This window comes from Mytilus trossulus, unplaced genomic scaffold (genome assembly GCF_036588685.1).
Source record: "Mytilus trossulus isolate FHL-02 unplaced genomic scaffold, PNRI_Mtr1.1.1.hap1 h1tg000236l__unscaffolded, whole genome shotgun sequence".
Taxonomy (NCBI): Eukaryota; Metazoa; Mollusca; class Bivalvia; order Mytilida; family Mytilidae; genus Mytilus; species Mytilus trossulus.
The window spans coordinates 387256-412263 of record NW_026963316.1 but is presented as its reverse complement, the minus strand read 5'-3'; the positions used below and the strand labels follow the sequence as shown (position 1 = coordinate 412263).

The 25008-nt window shown below is 32.1% G+C and overlaps 2 protein-coding genes across 3 annotated transcripts in view; both read left to right on the top strand.

The window, feature by feature from the left end:
* The first annotated feature begins 2651 nt into the window (after nucleotides 1-2651).
* Nucleotides 2652-6497, top strand: LOC134701340 (uncharacterized protein K02A2.6-like). Its single transcript, XM_063562477.1, has one exon. It carries the CDS (start codon nucleotides 2652-2654, stop codon nucleotides 6495-6497), a length of 3846 nt encoding a protein of 1281 aa, XP_063418547.1.
* Nucleotides 6498-8676: 2179 nt separating this feature from the next.
* The window catches only part of LOC134701333 (tubulin polyglutamylase complex subunit 1-like), a 33609-nt gene continuing 17277 nt past the window's right edge, over nucleotides 8677-25008 (top strand). For both annotated transcript variants that reach the window (XM_063562472.1, XM_063562471.1), the window contains exons 1-7: nucleotides 8677-8782; nucleotides 18610-18700; nucleotides 19311-19441; nucleotides 20601-20664; nucleotides 21434-21549; nucleotides 23910-24045; nucleotides 24702-24759. In XM_063562472.1, the coding sequence (XP_063418542.1) occupies nucleotides 8716-8782; nucleotides 18610-18700; nucleotides 19311-19441; nucleotides 20601-20664; nucleotides 21434-21549; nucleotides 23910-24045; nucleotides 24702-24759 (663 nt within the window). In that variant the 5' untranslated portion in view covers nucleotides 8677-8715. The remainder of the gene's footprint in view (nucleotides 8783-18609; nucleotides 18701-19310; nucleotides 19442-20600; nucleotides 20665-21433; nucleotides 21550-23909; nucleotides 24046-24701; nucleotides 24760-25008) is intronic.

The window sequence follows — 25008 nt, the reverse complement described above, 5'->3', positions numbered from 1 at the left end:
ATTTTTGCTCATATTAGCGATTTTTTTGTATTTTTAATGGCTAAAATGTGCCAAAATGACCGTAAAATATTAAAAATTAGGTAAAAAATTAAAGGCTATACATGTTTCTCCTTAGTATCGTCGAATTGAATATTCTGAACACAATTCATATAAAACACATAACAGCAATGATGAATTCTTAGTTTCAGCATTTTTATAGTCTATTTCATAAAATATTTTGACTCTTATGCAACGGTGTCCATATATTCGCGATAAAGACATATAATTTGGACACAGTTATTAAATCATCAGCCTAAAGTCTTTAATATACCCCAATCGAACTTCATTAATCAAAAAATGCGTTTTAAATATAACCAAACAGTCAAAATGAGCTGGTCAATGGTCCCAAGTCTTTAAAAAGTAACGTTTTCTGTAAAGGGGGGTACCTGTAAAGAAAGTCATTTTAAATGGTGAATAATTGTCTCTTTAATCCAAAATTTTGAACTTAAGCAGCAGTAGTATATAGTAATCGACTAACGTAAAGGTTGTCCGATTTTATTTCAATATGTGTCAGTATAGGTTAAAAGGAAGTAAATATAGATCGCTGGCGCCACCTAGATTTTACATCCAAGATAATAGGTAGAAGTAAATTTATTTTCTGCTGCCTTGGTAATTAGAAATTAAAATTGAAATAGTGAGAAATGAGTGTTGGCCATTGGTGTAGAAATAGCGAGAAATTTAGAGAAAACTCTCTAAGACTAGCAAGATTTTCTGTGCCAAATTAAGCATGGGGTGTTCTTCATTCATACTATTTCGAAAATTCCGGAACCGTTGAGTACCCTTAAAAAATGCCATTTTTCTATCAAAAAAGCTGCGGCACCATATGTGTTTGACCATTGCGATTACACCCAAAGGTGTTGATAATTCAGAATTCAAATTTTTTTTTAATGGATCTTTGATAGTGAAAAGGCAGGACCAAATAAGGCTACCATTGTCGCCTATGTAAATAATTACTTCCTTGTAACCTAAATGTTCCATACCATTTCCATTTGGCTGACTACGACACTGGCTATTCAAAGATATATTCATGTGTGTAGACCTTTAAATGCTAGAGTCGGAGGGAAGTATACGATGCGTAAAATTGTCCTTTGCATAGTAATAATCTTTATCGTGGCTCTTATAAACAATTGCACATGTTTCATAGAAAGAGACTTTACTGCGGTAGATGCTCCGTCTAATATATGCACCCTAAAAGTACTATCAAAACGTGTAGCGTAGTTTTTAAGCAATGGGTGTTGGATTAATGAGACATTTACTTTTACGTGTATCTTGGGTTTCGGACTATATTCGTCCAGGTTACTCCGTGTATTGTTTTACTTGTATTGAATGTTCTACTTGTAATCAAAATTCAAAAGTCTAATAGCAGAAGAAGACAAATGACATCACAGCACATAAAGAATAAGTCTAAAACTGGTACAAGAACAAATATAATGCTTGTTATCATTGTAACACACACAGAAACGAACAATAATATAATAATGGCCATCTTCCTGACTTGGCACAGGACATTTTTAAAGGGGAAAAATTGTGGGTTGAACCTGGTTTTGTGGCATGCCAAACCTCGCACTTTAATGGCAATGTTAAATATAACATTGAAATTACAACATAATATTACAGGACTACAATACAAATATATAAATAGGAGAACATATTAGACAAAGAAACACATGATTAATAGATAACAAAAAGCATCAGGTTTAAAATTTAATACGCCAAAAACGCGCCTCGTCCACACAAGACTCACCAGTGACGCCCAAATATAAAAGATCGAAAGTAAAAAAAAGTACAAAGTTGTACATCACTGAAGATCAAAAGTTGAAAAAGGTTGTGTCAAATACGGCTATGTTTTTATGCTTGGGATAAGAACATCCTTATAAGTTAGAACAATTAATGCTATTGCAAACAGTAAATTTTATCAAATGAATATAAAAGAGATATACATAATAAAACTGAAGTATTAACTAATTACAGAAAACTAAACCCGAATACATAATGCTAAGACCAACACAGAATAGACACACCCGACTCAGTAGGCTTTTCATAAATCCATTAAGATGGCCGCAATATCTTCATTTTCATCAAGAGCTTCTTTCTAATCTTGTTAAATTTTTAATAAAGCTTGTTATATTCTGCATGGGGCATGTATGTATACGGAAAGACGTACATACATGCCCCATGCAGAATATAACAATACTATAATAATGGCCATCTTCCTGACTTGGCACAGGACATTTTTTCTTTGTCTAATATGTTCTCCTATTTATATATTTGTATTGTAGTCCTGTAATATTATGTTGTAATTTCAATGTCATATCTATCATCATGTCTATAAACATGATTAATATAATCCAACAGTTCTCACGGTACTCTGACCACACACAGACTCTTAACTGCTTTACACGTGTTATCTGTATAGTAATGTTTACTGTTGTAATATAATATCATGATGTGTAGCTTGTAATAAAGTGTAGTTTAAAAAAAAAAAAAAAAAAAAAAAAAAAAAAAAAAAAAAAAAAAAAAAAAAAAAAAAAAAAAAAAGAAAAAATACATACATGCCCCATGCAGAATATAACATGGTGTCAGATGAAAAAACGAATTGATTAACTACCAAGATGGATCAACTGAAACCACCCATAGCCTTAAGTATAGAGGGAAATGTTTCCGAGAATTGGAGAAAATGGAAACAAAAATTCCAGTTTTACTTGGACGCTACTGAGTTCAATGAAAAGGCAGAAAAGTTGCAATGCTCGCTGTTACTTCATTGTATTGGAGAAGATGCCGTGGAAGTATTCAACACATTTAATTTCGTGGAAGATGAAAAGGACAAAATTGCACCATTGCTATTAAAATTTGAGCAATTTTGCAATCCGATAAAGAACCAGACTTACGAACGATACAAATTCCACACGTGTTCGCAAAGTGAAGGAGAAGAAAATATAGACCACTATGCCACAGAGCTAAAAAACAGAGCCAAAACATGTGAATTTGGACAGTTATGCGACAGTTTTGTAAGAGACAGGATAGTATGTGGTATACTAAGTGACAATGTTCGCGAAAGATTACTAAGAATTCCAGACTTGACACTCGCAAAGTCAATAGATATATGCCGCGCATCGGAAGTTTCAAAACAACAATTAAAATCTATAACAGAAGATGAAAAAACAGTTCACGCAATGAGGAAAGACTACAAATCAGGACACAAACCAAAAGTGAAACAACAATACAGAGATTATAGAAAAGACAACCCAAAAGGCCAGAAATACGATTGCAAGAAATGCGGAATGCAACATCTACCTAGAAGTTGTCCAGCTTACGGAAAAACGTGTAACCAGTGTAAAAAGCCGAATCATTTTAAGAAAATGTGCAAAAACAGAAGAATAAATGCTATTGAGGAAGAAAGCGACAGCGAAGATGAATTATACATTGGATGTATCGAAAATCAGAAGAAAAGTGAAAATTCTTGGATGGTTAATTTGAATCTGAATGGAAAAAATCAGAAGTTCAAATTGGATACGGGTGCGCAAGCAAATGTAATTCCGTACAAAGTATTGAAATTGGTGAAAGGAGATACCAAAATTATTCCAAGCAAAACAAGATTAGTCACATATTCAGGTGAAAAAATGGATGTGCTAGGGAAATGTTACATAAATGTATCTCACAAAGATAAAATTGAAAGAATGGAATTTGCAGTTGTTAATTTCAATGCTCAATGTATCTTAGGATTAAGTGCTTGTGAAAAATTAAATCTAATTAATAGAGTTATGTCAGTTGAGAAAAGTGCTGAATCTATTTTGAAAGAAAATAGTGATTTATTCGATGGAATAGGGGAATTAGAAGGATATCATCATATTGAATTAGATAAATCAATCAATCCGGTTATTCACCCACCACGTAGAGTACCGATTGCTCTGCAAGATAGATTAAAATCAGAAATAGAGAGAATGGAAAAATTAGGCATTGTGGAAAAAGTGGCACAACCTACTGAATGGGTTAGTTCAATAGTAATTGTAGAAAAGGCAGATGGTAAATTAAGGATATGTTTGGATCCTAAAGATCTTAATCGAGCAATAAAGAGAGAACATTTCATATTGCCGAGACAGGAAGAAATAACCGCTAAGTTAGCAGGAGCAAAATATTTTAGTAAGCTTGATGCTTCAAGTGGATTTTGGAACATCAAATTAGACGAGGAAAGTTCTAATTTATGTGCATTCAATACACCATTCGGAAGATTTAAGTTCTTAAGATTACCGTTTGGAATCAAATCTGCTAGCGAAGTGTTTCACAAAGCCGTATGCAAAATTCTTCATGGATTAAATGGTGTCGAATCATTTATTGATGATATATTAGTGTGGGGATGTACAAAAGAAGAGCACGACAAGAGATTAAAAGAGGTTCTAGAACGAATCCGTACCGCAAATTTGAAGTTAAGGCGTGATAAATGTGAAATGGGAATTTCTGAAGTGACATATTTCGGTCACAGGTATACACGAGAAGGATTGAAAATCGACGACAACAAAGTGAAAGCGATAACCGAAATGAAATCACCGACCACCAAAAAAGAACTTGAACGATTTCTTGGAATGGTGACGTATATAGCAAAATTCGTACCAAATTTCTCATCAAACACAGCAGTATTGAGGGATTTACTGAAAAAGGATGTACCGTTTCAATGGGACGATAATCATGATAAAACATTTAAAGATCTGAAAACATTGATCACAAACTCTCCAGTGCTAAGATATTTCAACAGTACAAAGCCAGTGAAGTTATCCGTAGATGCATCACAAAATGGACTAGGTGCTGTACTATTACAGAAAGAGTTGCCAATCGAATATGCATCGAGGGCATTGACTACATCGCAGAAAAATTGGGCACAAATAGAAAAAGAGCTATACGCCATCGTATTCGGGTGTGAAAGATTTCATCAGTATGTATACGGAAGGACAATTGAGGTAGAAACAGACCATAAACCTCTAGAAGCAATATTCAAAAAGCCACTAGTAAACGCGCCTCCCAGAATACAAAAACTTATGTTACGACTTCAGAAGTATGACATTAATGTAGTGTACAAACCAGGAAAATTGATGTACATATCAGACACTTTGTCAAGAGCTTACCTTAATGAGTTCGACAACTCATGTGACAAGGACATAGATGCACAAGTACATTTATTGGTAAAACATGTGTCCGTATCAGAGTCAAAAATGGATGAATTCCGAAGAGAAACAGACTGTGACGATGCATTAACAGAGCTAAAGAAAACTGTAAAGGACGGATGGCCCGAGAGCAAGTCCGAAATAAACGACAAAATTAAACCATATTGGGACTACAGAGAAGAAATTCATGAAGCACAAGGATTAGTGTTCAAAGGAGAAAAAATAGTAGTGCCGTTTGCTTTACGAAAAGAAATGCTGCAGAGAATTCACGAGGGGCACCAAGGCATAGAAAGATGTAAAAACAGAGCAAGGGATGTTTTGTTCTGGCCCGCAATGTCAAAACAAATAGAAGACATTGTCCAAAGGTGTGAGATATGCAAGCGATTTCAGAACTCAAATGCAAAAGAACCAATGATTAAAGCCGAATTACCATCGCGACCGTGGGAGAAAGTAGCCACAGACGTGTTTGATTTTAAAAACAGACAGTATTTATTAATTGTGGACTATTATTCAAAGTTTTTTGAAGTTAGTATCCTGAACAATTTGACCAGTGATACAGTCATGATGAACATGAAGTCCATATTTGCAAGACATGGCATTCCAGAAGTACTTGTATCTGACAATGCAAGATATTATACAAGTTCAAAATTCCAAGAATTCGCGAAATCGTGGGAATTTAAACATATAACGTCGAGTCCGAGATACCAACAAAGCAATGGATTAGCGGAAAGGACAGTGCAAACCGTTAAACAGCTACTAAAGAAAGCTGATTATGAAGGAAAAGATCCGTATATGAGTATTTTGAATTTCAGAAATACTCCGTTAGACAGTGACATGCCGTCGCCATCTCAACTATTGATGGGTCGCCGTTGTAAAACGAAATTACCTATAACGAAGAAGTTGTTGAGAACCGAAGTTCCGGAAAATGCAAAGAAAACATTTGTTAAAAAACAAGAGAAACAGAAACTGTATTATGATAAGAAAACAAAAGAATTATCAAAATTGAACGTTAATGACAATGTATATGTTCAAAGAGAAAAGCGTTGGGAACCAGCAGTCGTTGTTCAAAAAACAGACAATTCGCGTTCGTATATTGTTAAAACAGAAAATGACAAACTGTACAGAAGAAATAGAAAACATTTGATGGAAAACAAAAACAATGTTGTAATTGAAAATGACGATTTAGACACTGAGCCAATAGTGCAACCTAATACTGTACAAAACGAAGTCAATGATTATAACCGTACGCGTAGTGGACGAATGGTGAGAAAACCAGAGAGACTAATTGAAAACATGAACTAGTGTGTAGGAGTTAGATTAATATTTAGATTAGGACAATTTAGCTTTAGAGACAATATTTTCATTAATTACATACACATCATTTCAACATTTCATTAATACAATTTATTTGTTTAGTAAGGCAAAGTTTTACATGATGCCATTTCATTTCATTTCATTTCATTTAAGTAAAGAAGGGAGATGTCATATCTATCATCATGTCTATAAACATGATTAATATAATCCAACAGTTCTCACGGTACTCTGACCACACACAGACTCTTAACTGCTTTACACGTGTTATCTGTATAGTAATGTTTACTGTTGTAATATAATATCATGATGTGTAGCTTGTAATAAAGTGTAGTTTAATATAAGTCTTGAATGAATGCAGACGTACATACATGCCCCATGCAGAATATAACAAAGCTGTTTGACAGCCAATACCAGAACAAAAAGCTGACAAAAGGGTATTAAAATGATTCTTACAAATTCCATTAAGTGATCGTGAATTGGTCGCTCAAGAAATTTAGAAATAGCTGGCAGTACATTTACAGGACGGGAATGACCTTTTTTTACAGGTCTTGTTCGTTTTGAAAATTGAGGCCACTCGGGCAGATTTAGTTTTTCTGAAAACACTAAATTTTCAAAAGATAAATTGTATTGTGCTTGCAATAGCTGGTTGTGGTAGCTTAAATTGATCATTTAAGAAGAATTGCAATCATACCCTGTAGCCTATTTTACATTTAATTTGTTTATTGATTAACCCATCTGTTACTGTTAAAAAAAAGTAGTTCTTCTGTACTAATTCTGTTCTTCTCAATGTTTTTACTCTTGGATGGTTTTTGTCAATTTGTATGCTACTGTCTACAATGTTTTAAATAGCAACATTAACAAAAAAAAAAATGTGGAATATTTCAGAGCCTGCATCCTTATTTTATTATGACATTTCCATATATAAATATGCTGTTTAATATTTGTTTTTTTATACCTTTATTTGAAAAAAAAATGTTATATTTTTTGATAAAAAGTAGTTGATTTTAGTCCACCAGCTGTTCTTTAAAAAGATATGTTTTTACAGCTCTAGTTTTTCTTCATTTTTGTTATAACATTTCTTGGGTTTTCTGTACACTTCCTAAAACTGCACTGTGGTGACTGATTTTAAACAGTGATATTATCACATCAAATATTTTTAAATCTTCCTGTTTCCGATCAAGGATTTGTATAGTACACTATACACTATACAAATCCTTGTTCCGATGAATATATTGTTTGACATATCTAAATAGCTGTGTTTTCATCAATATTTCAACTGAACAACCCTGTAGTAGGAAATTAAGATTGGCATTATTGAATAACCTCAGCTTTCGAAATTGCTCAAATCTCTGATAAATGTAAAATAAACAACTCGTTTTAAAGGAGCACTAGCTACGATATATATAAAAAAAATAAAGTATGTTTTTTTTTTAGATTAATCATTAATTGAATTGGAATAATGAAATAATAATTTGCTTTTAGCAATCAATTTGCTTTAATTTTGTTGAAATAAGCGATTATACATAATTTTTGACTGATTCACTTGCAAGTGAATACGTCATCATCATTCTAACCGGTATTCACGTGAACTTCAATTTACCCCCCTAGCTAGAGACTGACAACGCATGCATTGTACGTGAACTGGTTATTTAAAGAAACAAAATGTCAACAATGAAAGTGAAACTACGGTAAATCATTTGATTACTAATTCTATCCACATAAATCATTCTTATACGGTTAAAAACAATAAGAAAGTTATATTTTTAATCTATAAATTCAAATCAAACAGACCTATAAAAATCCAATTGCATGTGCTGGTTTAACCTCTTCATATCTTTATTTGTGTTTACATCGCTTATATGGTCATCTGAGGTCAAATCGATAGTTAATTAGATGGCATCTGGATTTTAATCCACACGAAACGAACCTACATATCATCTAACCCATGCTCCGTAAACTGTTTATTTTAAACGTTTGATAGATTGGATAAATGTTTTACATTGTTATTAATCAAATGTGAGAATTTGAGTCAAATTGGTGACCATGAATTTGACAGCTAGTGCCCCTTTAAGCTTAGACACAGTCGAGCAATTTTTACGTTGTACTGCGTTGTTGTTATAAGTCCTTAAGTGTATTTAGATAAACTTTATATGGTTCAGCCAGGTAACAAAATAGCGAGAACGTACGATATTTGCATTGTTTACAAATGGCTGACAAGAGGAAACCAAATTCTGCAGATGATAGACCACAAGAATCAGATAGACAATTTCTAGGTTATAACTATATTTTATTGGTATTATCATCTATACGAGACAGGTGTTAATGTAGAAAAAAAAGTAAAAAGTGTGTAAGGTGAACAATACCGGCAAACCACAGACACTTTTCTCAGAATTCCCCCCCCCCCCTTTATGCCTATAGTATATACCTTAATATAACACAAAGTACTAATAACTTACATTTTAGAAAAATTTCAGGTGGTGACGAAATTCCGTTATATGCCTCTTTCTAGGCTATCAACCCCACCAATACTTGAAATATATCGTAAATCTAAATTGATATATCTTTACAATGTTGTATATATATATATATATATAGTGAGAAAGATAGGAGACCCTTACTGGTTAATCTTAAAAGTATAGACTCAAAGCTTACCCTATTCAAAAATATGCACTATATCAGAGGTATGCCAAAGTATGAAAAAGTCAACGTTAGTAACGACCTGACACAAAGTGAAAGGGAACAGGAGAAATTACTATGGGCAGAAGCAAAACAGCTACAAGAACAATGCTTATCGGGGGAATACCAATACAAGGTAAGAGGACCACCCTGGGCCCGAAAAGTGATAAAAATAAAGAAGTAGTGAAAAAAAGTTCAAAGGATGTAAATAAAACTGTAAAAAATAGGGAAAAGGTTTTTAACGGCGAAGATGTAAATAGTTTTACAGTTCTACCCAAATTGAACTGTTTTTATACAAATGCAGACCAGCTATTCAACAAATTATCCGAATTAATAGTTAGAGCAAGGGATAATAAACCAAATATAATTGGAATAACAGAAGTTAAACCGAAGGTAAATAGGTACAAACCATCCAAGGCAGAATACTCACTACCAGAGGTGGGAAACTATAAAATGTATGAGAAAAATTTGGACACAGATGATGGAAGAGGACTACTATTATATATAGACTCAAATCTTGAATCGACAGAAGTAAATATGGAAGCCCAATTCCAAGAAAACATATTTATTAAGATCAAACTTAACCAAAATGACAAACTACTGATAGGCCTAATATACAGATCACCATCAAACAACAAAAAGGAGTATAATGATAAACTAACGGAATTAATATCAGAAGCAACTCTGAAAGGTTTTTCGCATATACTTATTATGGGAGACTTTAATTACCCAGCAATTGATTGGGAGAGATGGAATACAAAAGGAGAAAATGAAAATAGCATCGAAAACAGATTTTTAGAATCGATACAAGAAAACTTTCTATTCCAACATACGACCAAACCAACAAGATGGAGAGGTACAGATACTCCGCATACCTTAGATTTGATATTGACGAACGAAGAAGAAATGATTAATAATCTAGAATACATGAGCCCACTAGGAAAAAGTGACCACTGTGTACTGTCCTTTGACTTCAACTGTTATATAAACATAAAGAACAAACCAAGAATAGCTAAGCTGTATGATCATGGGAACTACCATGATTTTAAAATAGAATTGGATAAGATAAGTTGGCAGGAAGAATTAAAAGATGACTTATCTGTTGACACAAACTGGAAATACTTTTTAACCACTTTAAACGAATTAGAACAAAGATTCGTACCAACAAAAAGAATGACACAAATAGGAAAGAAGAAAAACGCTTTCCCAGTTGACAAAAAAACAAGAGATTTAATTAAGAGGAAAAATATACTGTCAAAGAAAATTGTAACCAATCAAGACCCAGAAATTAGAGCTGAGTATAATAGAGTAAGGAATAAAACAAAATCATCAGTTAATAAACTAAAGAAGAAATTTGAAAAGGGATTATCAGAAAATGCAAAAGCAAACCCAAAAGCAATATGGAGCTACGTAAAATCAAAGTCAAAAACAAGGGAAGGTATAGGCGACCTACACACTGACCCCGACGATACGAAATCTCCAAAAACAGATGACGATAAAGAAAAAGCGGAAATACTTTCAGAATATTTTGCTAGTGTATTTACACAAGAACCAGATGACGAAATCCCTGTACCAAATCCAATAAAAATTGAAAATGAAGTACCTGATCTAATTATCAACAAAGATATGATAATGAAACACTTAAAAAACCTAAAGATTGATAAATCACCAGGTCCTGATAAACTACACCCCAGATTGCTGCGAGAAACAATGGATAGTATAGTTGAACCCTTGAGCTTGATCTTTAATCAATCATTGAAAGAAAAGACAGTACCAAAAGAATGGAAGAATGCACTTGTAAGCGCTATATTTAAAAAAGGAAACAAATCGCAAGCAAAAAATTACCGCCCAGTGAGTCTAACATCAGTTGTATGTAAAATATTGGAGAAAATCATAAGAGAGCATATAATAAAGCATATGAAGCTAAACAGGTTATTCTCAAATAAGCAGTATGGGTTTATCTCTGGGAGATCAACCTCATTGCAATTACTAGAGGTAATTGACATATGGACAGAGGCGATAGACGACGGATATGAGGTAGATTGTGTATATACAGACTTCATGAAAGCATTTGATAAAGTTCCACACAAAAGGCTGCTAAAGAAAATCGAAAATTATGGAATAAAAAACCCAATACTTGATTGGATAAGAGATTTTCTTTCAAATAGACAACAAAGAGTCTCAATAAATGGTGAAGCATCGGAATGGAAGGAAGTAACCTCAGGTATACCACAAGGCTCAGTTCTAGGACCACTCTTGTTTGTACTCTACATCAATGACTTACCGGAAGGAGTTAACTCAGATGCTTACTTATTTGCTGATGATACAAAAATTTTTAGAATAATAAAGGAAGACAGAGACCACGAAACATTACAAAAGGATTTAGACAAACTAGAAAAATGGAGTGATACATGGTTACTCAAGTTTCATCCAGAAAAATGTAAACATATAAATATCAGCAAAAAGTCAAAACAAGAGATTGAAAAATATAATCTACTAGGAAAAGAAATAAGCAGATGCAAAGAAGAGAAGGATATAGGGGTAGTCATTGATGAAGAATTATCCTTTGAAAAGCATATATGTGAGAAAGTAAACAAAGCAAATTCAATCTTTGCGGCATTAAGAAGATCTTTCAAAAATCTAAATGCAGAAATCTTTATTCCACTATATAAAACACTTGTAAGAACACATCTAGATTACGCTAGTTCAGTATGGGCACCTTTTAAGAAAAAATATATCGATAAAATTGAAAGTGTACAAAAGAGAGCTACGAAACAAATACCTGGACTTAAAAACCTAAGCTACGAAGAAAGACTAAAGAAATTAAAATTACCAACACTAGCGTACAGAAGAATAAGAGGGGACATGATTGAGACTTATAAGATTATACACAATAAATATGACCCGGAAACTAGTACTTTCCTTAAATTAATGTCGAGTACAGAGAATAGACACAGTACAAGAACAAACAGCATTAAAATCATGCACCAAAGGTTTAATACTAATCTAAGGAAAAATAGCTTTACAGTGAGAATAGCTAAAACCTGGAATAAACTACCAGAAAAAGTGGTTAAGGCACCGTCTGTTAATGCCTTTAAAAACAGACTAGACAATCATTGGAAAAATGAGGAACTATATTATTCTGATTACCGCGCAGTTATAACCGGAAGCAGCAGTAACAGTAATAATAATGACCTAATATATGAGTCTGGTGAAGAGGAGCCGTGAGGATCCTGTACCGGAAAACATCTTTAAGTATCTTTAAGTATAAGTAAGTAATATGCCTACATTTGTTCCTCGGAATCATCCGTAGCAATCCTATGTTAATTGTAATAATTTTGCAAACCACTGATGAATTGGCAATAAATGTGTCATGTCTCCTTATATATCTCGGTTTTCTATTGGTCAATTATTTGCATGATATGGGAAAGTCTAATAGTTATCAAAGGTACCAGGATTAAAATTAAGTACGCCAGACGTGCGTTTCGTCTACATTAGACTCATCAGTGACACTCATATCAAAATATTTATAAAGCCAAACAAGTACAAAGTTGAAGAGCATTGAGGATCCAAAATTCTTAAAAGTTATGCCAAATACGGTTAAGGTAATCTATACCTAATGATACTCAGAGTTATCTGAGCTTGTTTCATTTTCGTAAGTAAAGTCAAGAGAGAGTCTGAATAACATAGACGAGTCATGGAAAATTTGTGTCTAAAAAAGGAAACTCGTAACTTATTAGACACACCTGTACGAACTGTGACGCCCGTATATGACACGGAAACCAGGCGTAAAAATCATACTTTCTCCTGGCGGCATTGAAGTGTCTACAAAATGCATGTCCAGGCGTCAACCAGGCGTCAACCAGGCGTAAACCACGCGTAAAATTAGGCGTAATATTTAAATGAGTACGCCTGGTTCACAAAAAAATAGGCGTAATATGGAAATGAGTACGCCTGGTCAATAAATAAACCAGGCGTCATATCTTTACATAATACTACACTTATTTTAGTTCAGTGTATTAACCTAACTGTGTACTTTTGTGTATTTGATACATACTTCTATGCTGTTGCTTTTATTTCTTATTGTTTGACAAAAAACTTGAAATATTAACCATTGAAGAAGCTAATATAGAAATAGATATATTTTATGCAGACAATGGCTCAAATAAGCTCAAGTTTAAATAAGAATTATGACAATATTTTTTGCTTGAAATAAAATTAGCATTTTAACTAAGTTGTTTTTAAAAATTATTGTCATTTGATCTAAAATATAAATGATAATACTGCAATTTACCTTAAAGTAAAAGATTTTAATGTTATTATCCAAGGATAAAGGTTTTGGGATTTCAAAAATTCTGATAGAACATAATACTTAATAACTAAGTTATACTCACATTATTATTATTAAACCCTGTATTACTTCTTTCCTTTTATTTCACAATTTTCATTTATTTATTTGATTCAGTATTTCCAATTTCAGATTCTTCCAAAAAGCACATAACAAGCAAATTATCCCTGAATATATGAAGCTGCCATGTGTCCAACTCTTGCAAACTTAAACCAAAGAGCCAAATTTTGAAAAAAAATCTCATGATCCTCTAAACAAAGCATTATGGGTATTTTTATTTACGCCCATAAGAAAATTTACGCCTTGCTTTTTTCAATTTACGTCTGTAAGAAAACTTACACCTTGCTTATTTCAATTTACGCCAGGTGTACTGCTTTTTTCTACACCCGTAAGGACTACAAATTTACGTTTCCTGCTCCCTTACGCTTGGATCTAGACACGTAACTACCACTTACGCCTGGTTTACGCCTTATTTCCTGGCGTAATACGCCTCATAATTTCGTACGGGAAATTTACCACTAATAACACTTGTTAGTTTTTTTTTACGGTACATGTATCTTATATAATTTTACTAACTGGGGGATAAGTTCTATTCAAACAAGAAATAACAGTTTTTTTTTCTGAAACAGTTTTTATAATTAAGGGTACAAATCAATTTTTTTTTTCTAATATTGAATTTGGCTATATTTTCTTATAAATTAACTTTATCATACACTTAGAAGAAAAATGAAATAAAAAAATGGGGTCACCGTTCATTTAAATCACAATCTGCCTCCGGAAGAAGCATACAATTTTGTAAATGTCCTTTTTTTCTGTCGAGCTAATAGGAGAAATATGGGTAATATCAAAGAGTCATCAAAATAAAAAAATAACCTAATTACAGAAATCGCTTAAATTTTGAAATTATTTAGTTTATGTACAGCTTATTTGAAAACAATAATAAAAAATAAAGGTCACCGATGAGTTAAAAAAGTTATTTCAAATTTAATGCCAAAGAATGGCATTTTTGCACCAAAGGGAGATAATTTGGAGCTTTTTCAATGATATAAACATTTTAAAAATCATCTGGGGCCAAACTGAATCGTTTTTTGGGGTTGATTTTTGTACCATATCCTAAAGTAATAACTAATAGTGTAATAAATAAAATTTGCAATGAAAAAATAAAGGTTTAATTTTTTGCTGAAAATTTTTGTACCCACGAGCCACCTTAATCATTTACTGCGTGACGTGTATTGCCAAATTTTCAGCGGTTTGCAAAATTATTACGATTGACAAACTTTGGTAGGATAGCTACGAATAATTCCAACAACAAATGTGGGCATGTTATACACCATTGTAAAGATAAATCAATTTAGACTTACGATATAAGTTTTGGTAGGATTGTCAGCCTAGAAAGCGGCATATAACGGAATTTTCGTCACCACCTGACATTTTTCTAAAATGCAAGTTTAGTACCTTGTGTTATATTAAGGTCTATAGGATTTTTTTTTTCTGAGACAAGTGCCTGTGACACATATAGTCAGGGATATAACTCTATAGCCTATTAGGGTTATTACAGGAAAGTAACATACATTTGTTATTGTAGACTAAAAAATCAAAGAACTGTGATAACATACGTATGTTACATGTTTCAAAGGGACAATAAACATCATAAGTTTAGTTGAAATGTATACAAGTCCTATTGATATTACTATCATGACTATTGTCTTTATGTATACTTAACTATTGAAAGATGTAACAGTTCATAGTATTCCAATTTTAAATAGTACACCTATATGTTATAAAAGAAAAAAATATGCCTGTAATAACTAAAGGGTGTTATCACAGCTTCTCTATATCACTTCAAAGCATTTGCTCAGACATAAATCATGCTTAATTACGATGTATTTTAATTTATTGTAAGAAATAATGTTCAGAGCATGTAATGATGTTCTGCGAAAGTTTCTCAGTAATTGCCAAGTGTCTTATATAATAAGTTCCATTCCTTTAATAACTAAGCCTTGTTATCACAGCTAAGTTTATTCCTTAATAGCCTTGTCTCATTGATTTACCATGGTTAATCAAAAATGTATTAATTCAATTTGAAAATTACTTATCAAGGCTATATATGCATTTAGTTTCTGTGCAAAGTCTAAAAAGTTCCCTAGAGTCCACTATAGATTAAATAATTTTACAAATAACAAACATATGTTATTACAGATATATATATAGAAAATTTAAGGAAAAGTATCTGTAATAACACACGCAAGTTATTTTCTGTAATAACCCTATAGAGTTATATCTCTGACTGGCATAAGTAAGCAACTATACTCACATAAACCTAGTTACTATTCCCGGCGGACCTGGCCGCTTGAACTTTTGACGTCAACAACAATAATTTTTCCATTGTGGTGTCAGATATTTTGTTTTATGATGTCAAAATTTTACGGGGAACCTGTGTAATATCCAGTAATTGTGGACAAATAGCGGTAAGGTGTATTATACACCTTATCGCTATTCCCTTTTGACCCAGTCACTTGAACTTTTAACATCATACAACAATCACTTTTCCATTGTGGCATCAGATATTTTATTTTATGACGTTAATTATTTTTTTTGGGAACCTGTGTGATATTCAGTTAAGGTCAAGTTACAGTAAATGGGCTATGTCTTTGATTTCAGTAAAATTTGGCATACTGCTCTGGCTCAATGAACTTCAACTGAAAATCGAAATAATAATGCGTTTATCTCAATTATCATTTGAAATATTACTGATTGAATTCTTACAAAATGGGTGAACATTTGTATAGAAAGCACATAAATCGGCGAAAACCCTTTTAAAATTTGTCTTAAAATCGCCAAATCTCTAATTCTACTCCATAGACTTTTCTTAAAAAAACTATATGTTGTTGATACATAAATTTCCGTTATAATGATGCAAAATAAAGATAGGGTCACCGACTTCGTTTTTACAGTATACATCATTCAAATTTGCGTTCTTTGTAAAAAAATCCAACAAAACGTCTAATAATCGTAACGTTATCGCCTTGCAGCCGTAAAACGTAGATTTTTGACGTTTTTCACTACCAATAAGGTAACAAATTGATTATTAGACAAAAAACAAAGTCGGTGACCCTATCATGCCTATGATTATTTTATATCATTAAAACAGAAATTTATGTGTCAACAATATATAGTTTTTTAAGAAAAATCTATGGAGTAGAATAAGGGATTTGGCGATTTAAGACAAATTTTAGAAGGTTTTTCGCTGATTTCATGTGCTTTCTATACAAATGTTCACCCATATTAAGAGAAATCAATCTGCAACTTTTCAGCAAATAAAAGAGATAAATGTATTATTTTTTCGATTTTCAGTTGTAGTTTAACGAGCCAAGGTTGTATGCAATTTTGTAGCAAAATCTGCGACATAGCCCATTTACTGTTCCTTTACCTTAAGGTAGACAAATAGCAATAAGGTGTATTGGTCACAATGAATTATAGTTATCTTAATTGTACCATTGGTAGAGGTGAGTCTTTTCACCACTGAACACCACCACCGAACACCCCAAAAACTAACAACCACTAAGAAAAACTGTCATATATATCATACAAAAAAAGAAACGACGTCAAATTCAATGCACCACTTTGAGTACTTCAGGGGCTCAATTTCTGTATAAAAATTGTCCTGATGAAGCCTGCCTTGCAGGCGAAACATGTAGACATAGATAATAAAATTGCAGATCTTTTGAAGTGATGTTGTCAATTTTAATTATTAAAAAAAGAAAAAGTAAAAGAAATTAGATTACATATAATTTAATTTTTTTTTTTTATATTTATGCCATGCATGGGCATCATTTTCATGTTAAAGTCGATAATTAACATAAGGATCTCCAGATTCATCACTTTCCGGATTACATTGTGTACATGTGTTATTAAAATAATAAAATTCAAATTAATTCATATATATTTTGATATTTGTCTCTTTTCTTATTATTTGTACAACTATTTTATAGAAGAGATTTAGAAAAAGAAAAAAATGGAAAAAAAATATATTTGAGGCTGTATCCATGAGGGTCTGCAGCGTTCAAAAAGTGTGTTTCTGTTTTCTGTAGATGTATTTGGACTCTTAATCTTCTGAATTGTTGAATTAATAAATTAAATAATATATTTAAGTCACATTTATAATGATAAAAGACAACGTAATTTTTTGGGGTGTTTGGCGGAGTGCGGTGGTGAAAAGACCTACCGCCATTGGTAGTACTTCATTTTTCACATCATCTTAACATGAGCTAAATGACTGGTGCTTCCAGTTTAGACACAGTCGCTTCACTTGCTTTGAAATCAGCTGCTGGTGCGCATAGGTGTCTATATATGGGGCTGCGCAAGCAGCTGTTACTGCCAAAGGTGAAGTAAGCCCATACTTTACCCTTGGCCATCTTAACTTTGTCTTGCCTCCATATAAGCCTCCTTTAATAAGGAGCACCCCCATGAGTTATGGCATATACATAAAGAAGGACATTTGAAGCCTGTATTGGTACAGATTAGTATGAGCATTTGCCTACCCAATTCTCCAGCCAGACCTTCACAGGTCTTAATTCCAGAAATTACACCTTCCCCAAACATGATAAAATGCAATAAAATAAAATAAAACATACTCAACTCATGTTACACACCGGCAAGCAATCAGCCAGTCAAAAAAGTATGGCGGAAAGGGCATTAATTTGAGGTAAAATGTCGGAATTTAAAGATGAAGATAGTAACAAATTTCTCGATCAGACTACCCATAACTACATTGTAATGTTATACTGCAATAGTCCACTACATGTATGATGATAATATATTGCTATGCAATATTTCCTTCTTTATATACTGTTACAACATTAACTGGTTGATGAGTACTTTCTGGCACATGTCTGGTTAAATTAACAGTATTGTTAATGATTAAAAATATATTTTTTAATTTCATAAGACATTGTAATATGAAAATTTATATGTTGGAGAAATGATTTCATAATGAATAAGGCCTTAATTGTAAGTTACCAACTTTACCATTTACCATTGTCAGTTGATCATGAGATCACTTCTTTGTTATTTTAGAAAGAAGTAATGTAGGAACATGCATGAAAGATGTCTTGGGGAAGATCATTGCTAACAGACCAGAGGACCCAATAGCCTTCATGGCTGACTAGTAAGATGTTTTACAATTAAAGATTTGTTCAGACCAAAGAGAGAAAATATCTGATAATACATGCATCTGTGTATGAGAATATTAGAAAATTAAATGTAACAAGTAAATACATATTATACTCAAACTACATTTCTGAGAAATCTTTAAAAAAAAGAAGCTCTTTTAAAAATAACTAAAGGTGTCTTTTATAATCATATGTTAATTTATAAACACTTCTTGTGCAATTTGTATTTTAATCATTAAAATGAAAAAGTAAAATCACAAAAATACTGAACTTAGATGAAAATCATGTAGAAAATGGTGGATTAAATCTGGTTCTATAGCGCTAACCCTCTCACTTTAATGACAGTCTCATCAAATTCCGTTATAAGAATAGAGAACCAAGAACATCCAACAGTTACTACATGTAAGTTTCATTTCTCAATTTGACAAAATCTTATTATTAATCTTTTCAGTATTGTTCTCTCCAGATTAGGCAATTTTCACACTACTTATAATTTTCAGTACTATCTAATTTTTGATTTAAAATAAATCAAGACTGTCTTTATGCAATCTCACTTTATATTTATCGATTAAATTCAATGTTTAATTTTTCCTATTTATTATATAGCTTTGACTCATTAGAAGAACAGACTAGTTTAGTGGCTAGAGCACGACAGTTAATAATAATGACGCACCATAGTCGACCAGTCTTTGATATTAATGTCAGAATGGCGTACGAGACATTACAGAAGTCTAAATGTAAGTACAAATATGTAAATTAATGCCAGATTGGAGTACAAGACATTACAGAAGTCTAAATGTAAGTACAAATATGTGAGTCTCTGAACAGGGTTTAGAGAATAGAGAGTAATAGGTAAAAAGTGCAGAATCAGGGCCCTGATAATCATGATAATAATTAAATAAAGAATATAGAAAAATAGGCCCAAAAAAAAGAATAGAGAATAACGGGTGCTTAAAACATAGAAAATAGAGAATGATAAGCAAAGAAAATAAAGAATTGAGAAAAAATGTCTTAAAACATTTAAGAATAAAAAAAATTGAAGGACCCCATCCAGACCAGATTATAACACTGCAAATGTGTGTAAAGTTTTTTTTCTGTATTGTCATTTAATTTGCAATAGCTAGTTTGTGTATTTTTAACAAAAAATCTAACTGATCAACCTCTTCTTTGTAGGATCAAAAACTTGGGAATAATTAGAAAAGAAGGTCTTATATATATTAAAGTAAAAGTTAGACTGCCTGAGCTTCATGGTCTTGTGGTAGCATGTTCCCCATGAGTGCGAGAGGTCGTGGGTTCAAACCCCAGACGAGTCAAACCAAAGACTTTAAAATTTGTATGTGTCAACTGCATATTTAAAAGCATGTTAAACATGTAACGTGTTAAGCATTACGTTTTTATTCTAACTTTTATATCTTTTTTTATTCATAGGAAAAGTTTCTGGTCTTGGCCTGTTGATTCCACTACAAAAAGTTATAAATTCATTTATTGTCAACTGCACATTTAATCATGTTAAAAGCAAGTTAAACATGTTTTAAAAGTATTAAATTTAAATTTCATTCAAACTTTTATTTTTTTATTCTAGGGTAAGTTTCAGGTTATGGTTATGCCACAGCAGAAAAAAAGAGTTCTTTCATTGTCAATATTTTCGTCATATTGAGCATTTAATCAGGTTTTCCCTTAGTTTGAATTTGGTATATTTGAACATGTTAAGCAATAAATTTAAATTTCATTCAAACTTATATTTTATTTTATAATAGGTTAAGTGTCTGGTTATGACATGGCAGATAAAAAAGTTCATTAATTGTCAATTTTTTCTTCATATTAAGCATTAGATCCAGTTTTAAATTAATTTGGTATATATACATACTATTTATATTTTTCTCTATTATTTTGTAGGTAGTAAGAAGCTCCATGGGGTAAATGGTACTGTGTATAATGAACTCATCAGAGCCTTATGTAGGTATGTTCCTCTTTTTATGTATTGATAAGATGAGTGTCCATTAGAAACATATCAATGTTCTGGTAAAATTATGACATGTCTTAGTTGCTCATTGTTTCAGTAGTATATATATATATATACAGGCCCGTAGCCAGGAAATCCAAGGAGGTTTTTTTTTGGACTCACAAACTCGACTTCAACAGTCACAATTTGAACAGAACATTGACTTTAACAGTGCTTATTTGTTTTCAAGGCTACAGGTATGATATACAGGTGCAATACATACATGTACCACTTAATTATAGTATGTCACATCCAGTTGCATACAAAAAAGTGTTGAACAAAAATATTCCCTTGAATTTGACATGTAAATCACATCAACTACTGACTACTCATAAAGAATAATTTAAATTGTGTACATTGTGAAAAGACGACAGTACAAAAAGAACTACAAAGAAAACTTTAGATTGAACACAAACCCAAGTGGTAAAGAGTCTTGTGCATCTCAAGTACACAGGGATTTTTATGCCCCACCTACGATAGTAGAGAGGCATTATGTTTTCTGGTCCGTTTGTCCGTCCATCTGTCCCGCTTCAGGTTAAAGTCAAATCAACTTCAAACTTAGTACACATGTTCCCTATGATATGATCTTTCTATTTTTAATTCTAAATTAGAGTTTCTACCCTAATTTCACGGTCCACAGAACTTAGAAAATGATAGTGCGAGTTGGGCATTCATGTACTGGGGACACATTCTTGTTTAATCATTATATAATATATATATTTTACAGAGATTTTCCAACTTTAGTGATTAACAGACTATTAAGAAAGATAGAATGTTTAGATTTTGAGGCAGTAACTTATGATGTGTTTAAATCTGGTGTGTTCACATGTTGTGTGTTAGAAGGTAATATCATATGTTGTGTTTAAATCTGGTGTGTTCACATATTGTGTGTTAGAAAGTAATATCAAATGATGTGTTTAAATCTGGTGTGTTCACATTCTGTGTGTTAGAAGGTAATATCATATGTTGTGTTTATAAATCTGCTGTGTTCACATGTTGTGTGTTAGAAGGTTATATCATATATCATATCATATGTTTAAGTCTGTGTTCCCATAGCATGCAATTAAGAATTGAATGCTTCTTTCTGTAACTTTATTGGGGTGTTAAAGCTTTGACCGAAGTACATTTTGTATAAGCGGCAGCGATTCATACTAAAAATGTGCGTATGGTAAACGCTTTTACAACCCTATGAAGTTACAAAAAGAAGCATTCAATACTTATAATTACATTTTTTAGCTAGGATCATGAAAACACCATTTTTGTCGAGCCTTCGACTTTAGTCGAAAAAGCGAGACTAAGCGATCCTACATTCCGTCGGCGTCGGCGGCGGCGGCGTCCACAAATATTCACTCTGTGGTTAAAGTTTTTGAAATTTTAATAACTTTCTTAAACTATACTGGATTTCTACCAAACTTGGACAGAAGCTTGTTCATGATCATAAGATAGTATCCAGAAGTAAATTTTGTAAAAATAAAATTCCATTTTTTCCGTATTTTACTTTTAAATAGACTTAGTTTTTTCTGCGGGGAAACATTACATTCACTCTGTGGTTAAAGTTTTTAGAATTTTAATAACTTTCTTAAACTATCCTGGGTTTGTACCAAACTTGGACAGAAGCTTGTTTATGATCATAAGATAGTATCCAGAGGCAAATTTTAAAAAAAAAATCCATTTTTTCCGTATTTTACTTTTAAATGGACTTAGTTTTTCTGCAGGGAAACATTACATTCACTCTGTGGTAAAAGTTTTTAAAATTTAAATAACTTTCTTAAACTATCCTGGGTTTGTACCAAACTTGGACAGAAGCTTATTTATGATCATAAGATAGTATCCAGAAGTAAATTTTGTACAAAGATAACTCCATTTTTTCTGTATTTTACTTTTAAATTCACTTACATTTTCTTCCAGGTAACATTACATACAGTCTGAAGTTAAAGTTTTCAAAACATTTATTAGATTCATTAACTATCCTAGATTTTTACCAAACTTGGACAGAACCTTCTTACAATCATAGGATAGTATCAAGAGGAATATTTTTATTGATTTTTTGCCTCATTTTTGTTGAGCCTGTTATTTACAGCAAAAGTAGGCGAGACACTGGGTTCGGCGGAACCCTTACAAATTTTTTACATATAAATGAACTTAGTATTTTCTGCGGGAAAACATTACATTCACTCTGTGGTTAAAGTTTTTTAAATTTTAATAACTTTCTTAAATTTGGACAGAAGCTTGTTTATAATCCTAAGATAGTATCCAGAAGTAAATTTTTTAAAACGACAAATCCATTTTTTCCGAATTCTACTTTAAATGGACTTGGATTTTCTGCCATCAACACATTCACTCTTGTGGTTAAATTTTTTAAAATTTTGATAACTTACTTATACTGTTTTTAATTTGTACCAAACTTGGACAGAAGCTTGTATCTAGAAGGAAATTTTGTTACTATTTTGTACCTGTGTATCTGTATTTTACTTATAAATGGACTTAGTTTTTCTGCCAGTTTACATTACATTCAGTCTGCAGTTAAAGTTTTTAAAACATTTATTAGATTCATAAACTATCCTGGATTTTTACCAAACTTGGACAGAAGCTTCTTACGATCAAAAGATAGTATGAAGCAGAATATTTTTATTGATTTTTTCCCTCAATTTTGTTGAGCCTGCAATTTACAGAAAAAGTAGGCGAGACACTGGGTTCCGCGGAACCCTTACAAATTTTTATCAACTTTTATTTAATTTACCAGTGCACTTTATTGTGGGACCTCGTGTCATCATGAATGATAAGTTTTATTGTGTAATGCAATTGATTAAGGAATAACACATAATTGCCATGTAGCCAATCAGAACAACGTATTATAATGAAATATACATCTAATGTAATGTTTGTGTTATAAAGGAAAGATTATTTATTGACTGGCGGTTTGTACATGTTGTAAGAAGCGAATATAATTTTTTCACACACTGTATTGTGAGGTGAATTTTTCTGTTATGGTTAGTCGAAACAACTAAAAGGATAATAAGAAGTGTCCAATCATCAACAAAAGTCTGCATATAACCTTTAATATGGAAAATTTGTAATCTGTGGAACACTTAATTTCATGGTTCATCTGAACCAACAAAATCATTTGGATTTAATATCAAATTAATAATAATGAATCCACAGTAAACATCTTTTTCTAATAATTTATTGTTTACTTTAAACAGATTACCTAAGACTTGTAGAATATTTATTTAATTCCCTGGACTTTACCAAGACAGGAAAATGTGATAAAGCAGTGTGTGATGCTGTGTTAGAACAATTAAAGACATCATTGGCTAGTAATAAAACAGATGCAAGAAAGTAAGTATGAATACTGTAAGGTCAAAGGTCAAGGTTATGGAACAATTAAAGACATCATTAGCTAGTAATAAAACAGATTCCAGAAAGTAAGTAAGAATACTGTAAGGTGAAAGGTCAGGGTTATCAGAATAATGAAGACATGATTATCTGATAGTAAAACTTGTGTCAGAAAGTGATAATTTGTGTGAGTACTTTAAGGTCTATGTTATAGAACATTAGAGACATTGTTAGCTAGTACTAGAACAGATGCAATCAAGTAAATATGAATACTGTTAGGTCAAAGGTTGAGGTTAGAGTACAATTGAAGAAACTTAGCTAGAAATAAAACTGTTGCAAGAAAGTAAATATAAAAAAGATGATGTGGTGTGCTTGTCACTGAGACAACTCTCCACAAGAGACCAAATGATACATAAATAAAAAAAACTATTGGTCACAGTACAACCTTCAACAATGAGCAATTCCCATATTGTAGTATGAATTCAATCGTCAAAGTAGATTTTTGGAATATATTTTAGGTACTGTTATACAAATATTATATGTCAATAAGACAGTATCCCATAGATACACAAAAATGAGATTTTTGTTTAGAGGTCATCTAATACTGATTAACTTTCATCTTATTCACTTATATATATTTATCGTTTTATTATTTTCAGAATTGTTGAGTCAGGGTATAACTTAGGACCAGACGGATTATTTCATGTCTTAGATAAGGTACATTTATACAGAAAATGTGTATTATAAAGTGGTGAATATACAATTTGTTTTGGTGAATCAGCAGGGCTATTCCATTATAAAATTCTTGAAAATGAGGTTTAGTCTTAGATGCATGATTTTTTTATTAGTTGTTAGTGGCTTTGAAATAGCTGTCAGATAACTGTGAGTACTCTCAGATCTGTTCATTGTGTCACTGTAAATACGGGATCAAAACTGTATTGTATGCCCTTACACAGTGTGGGAACG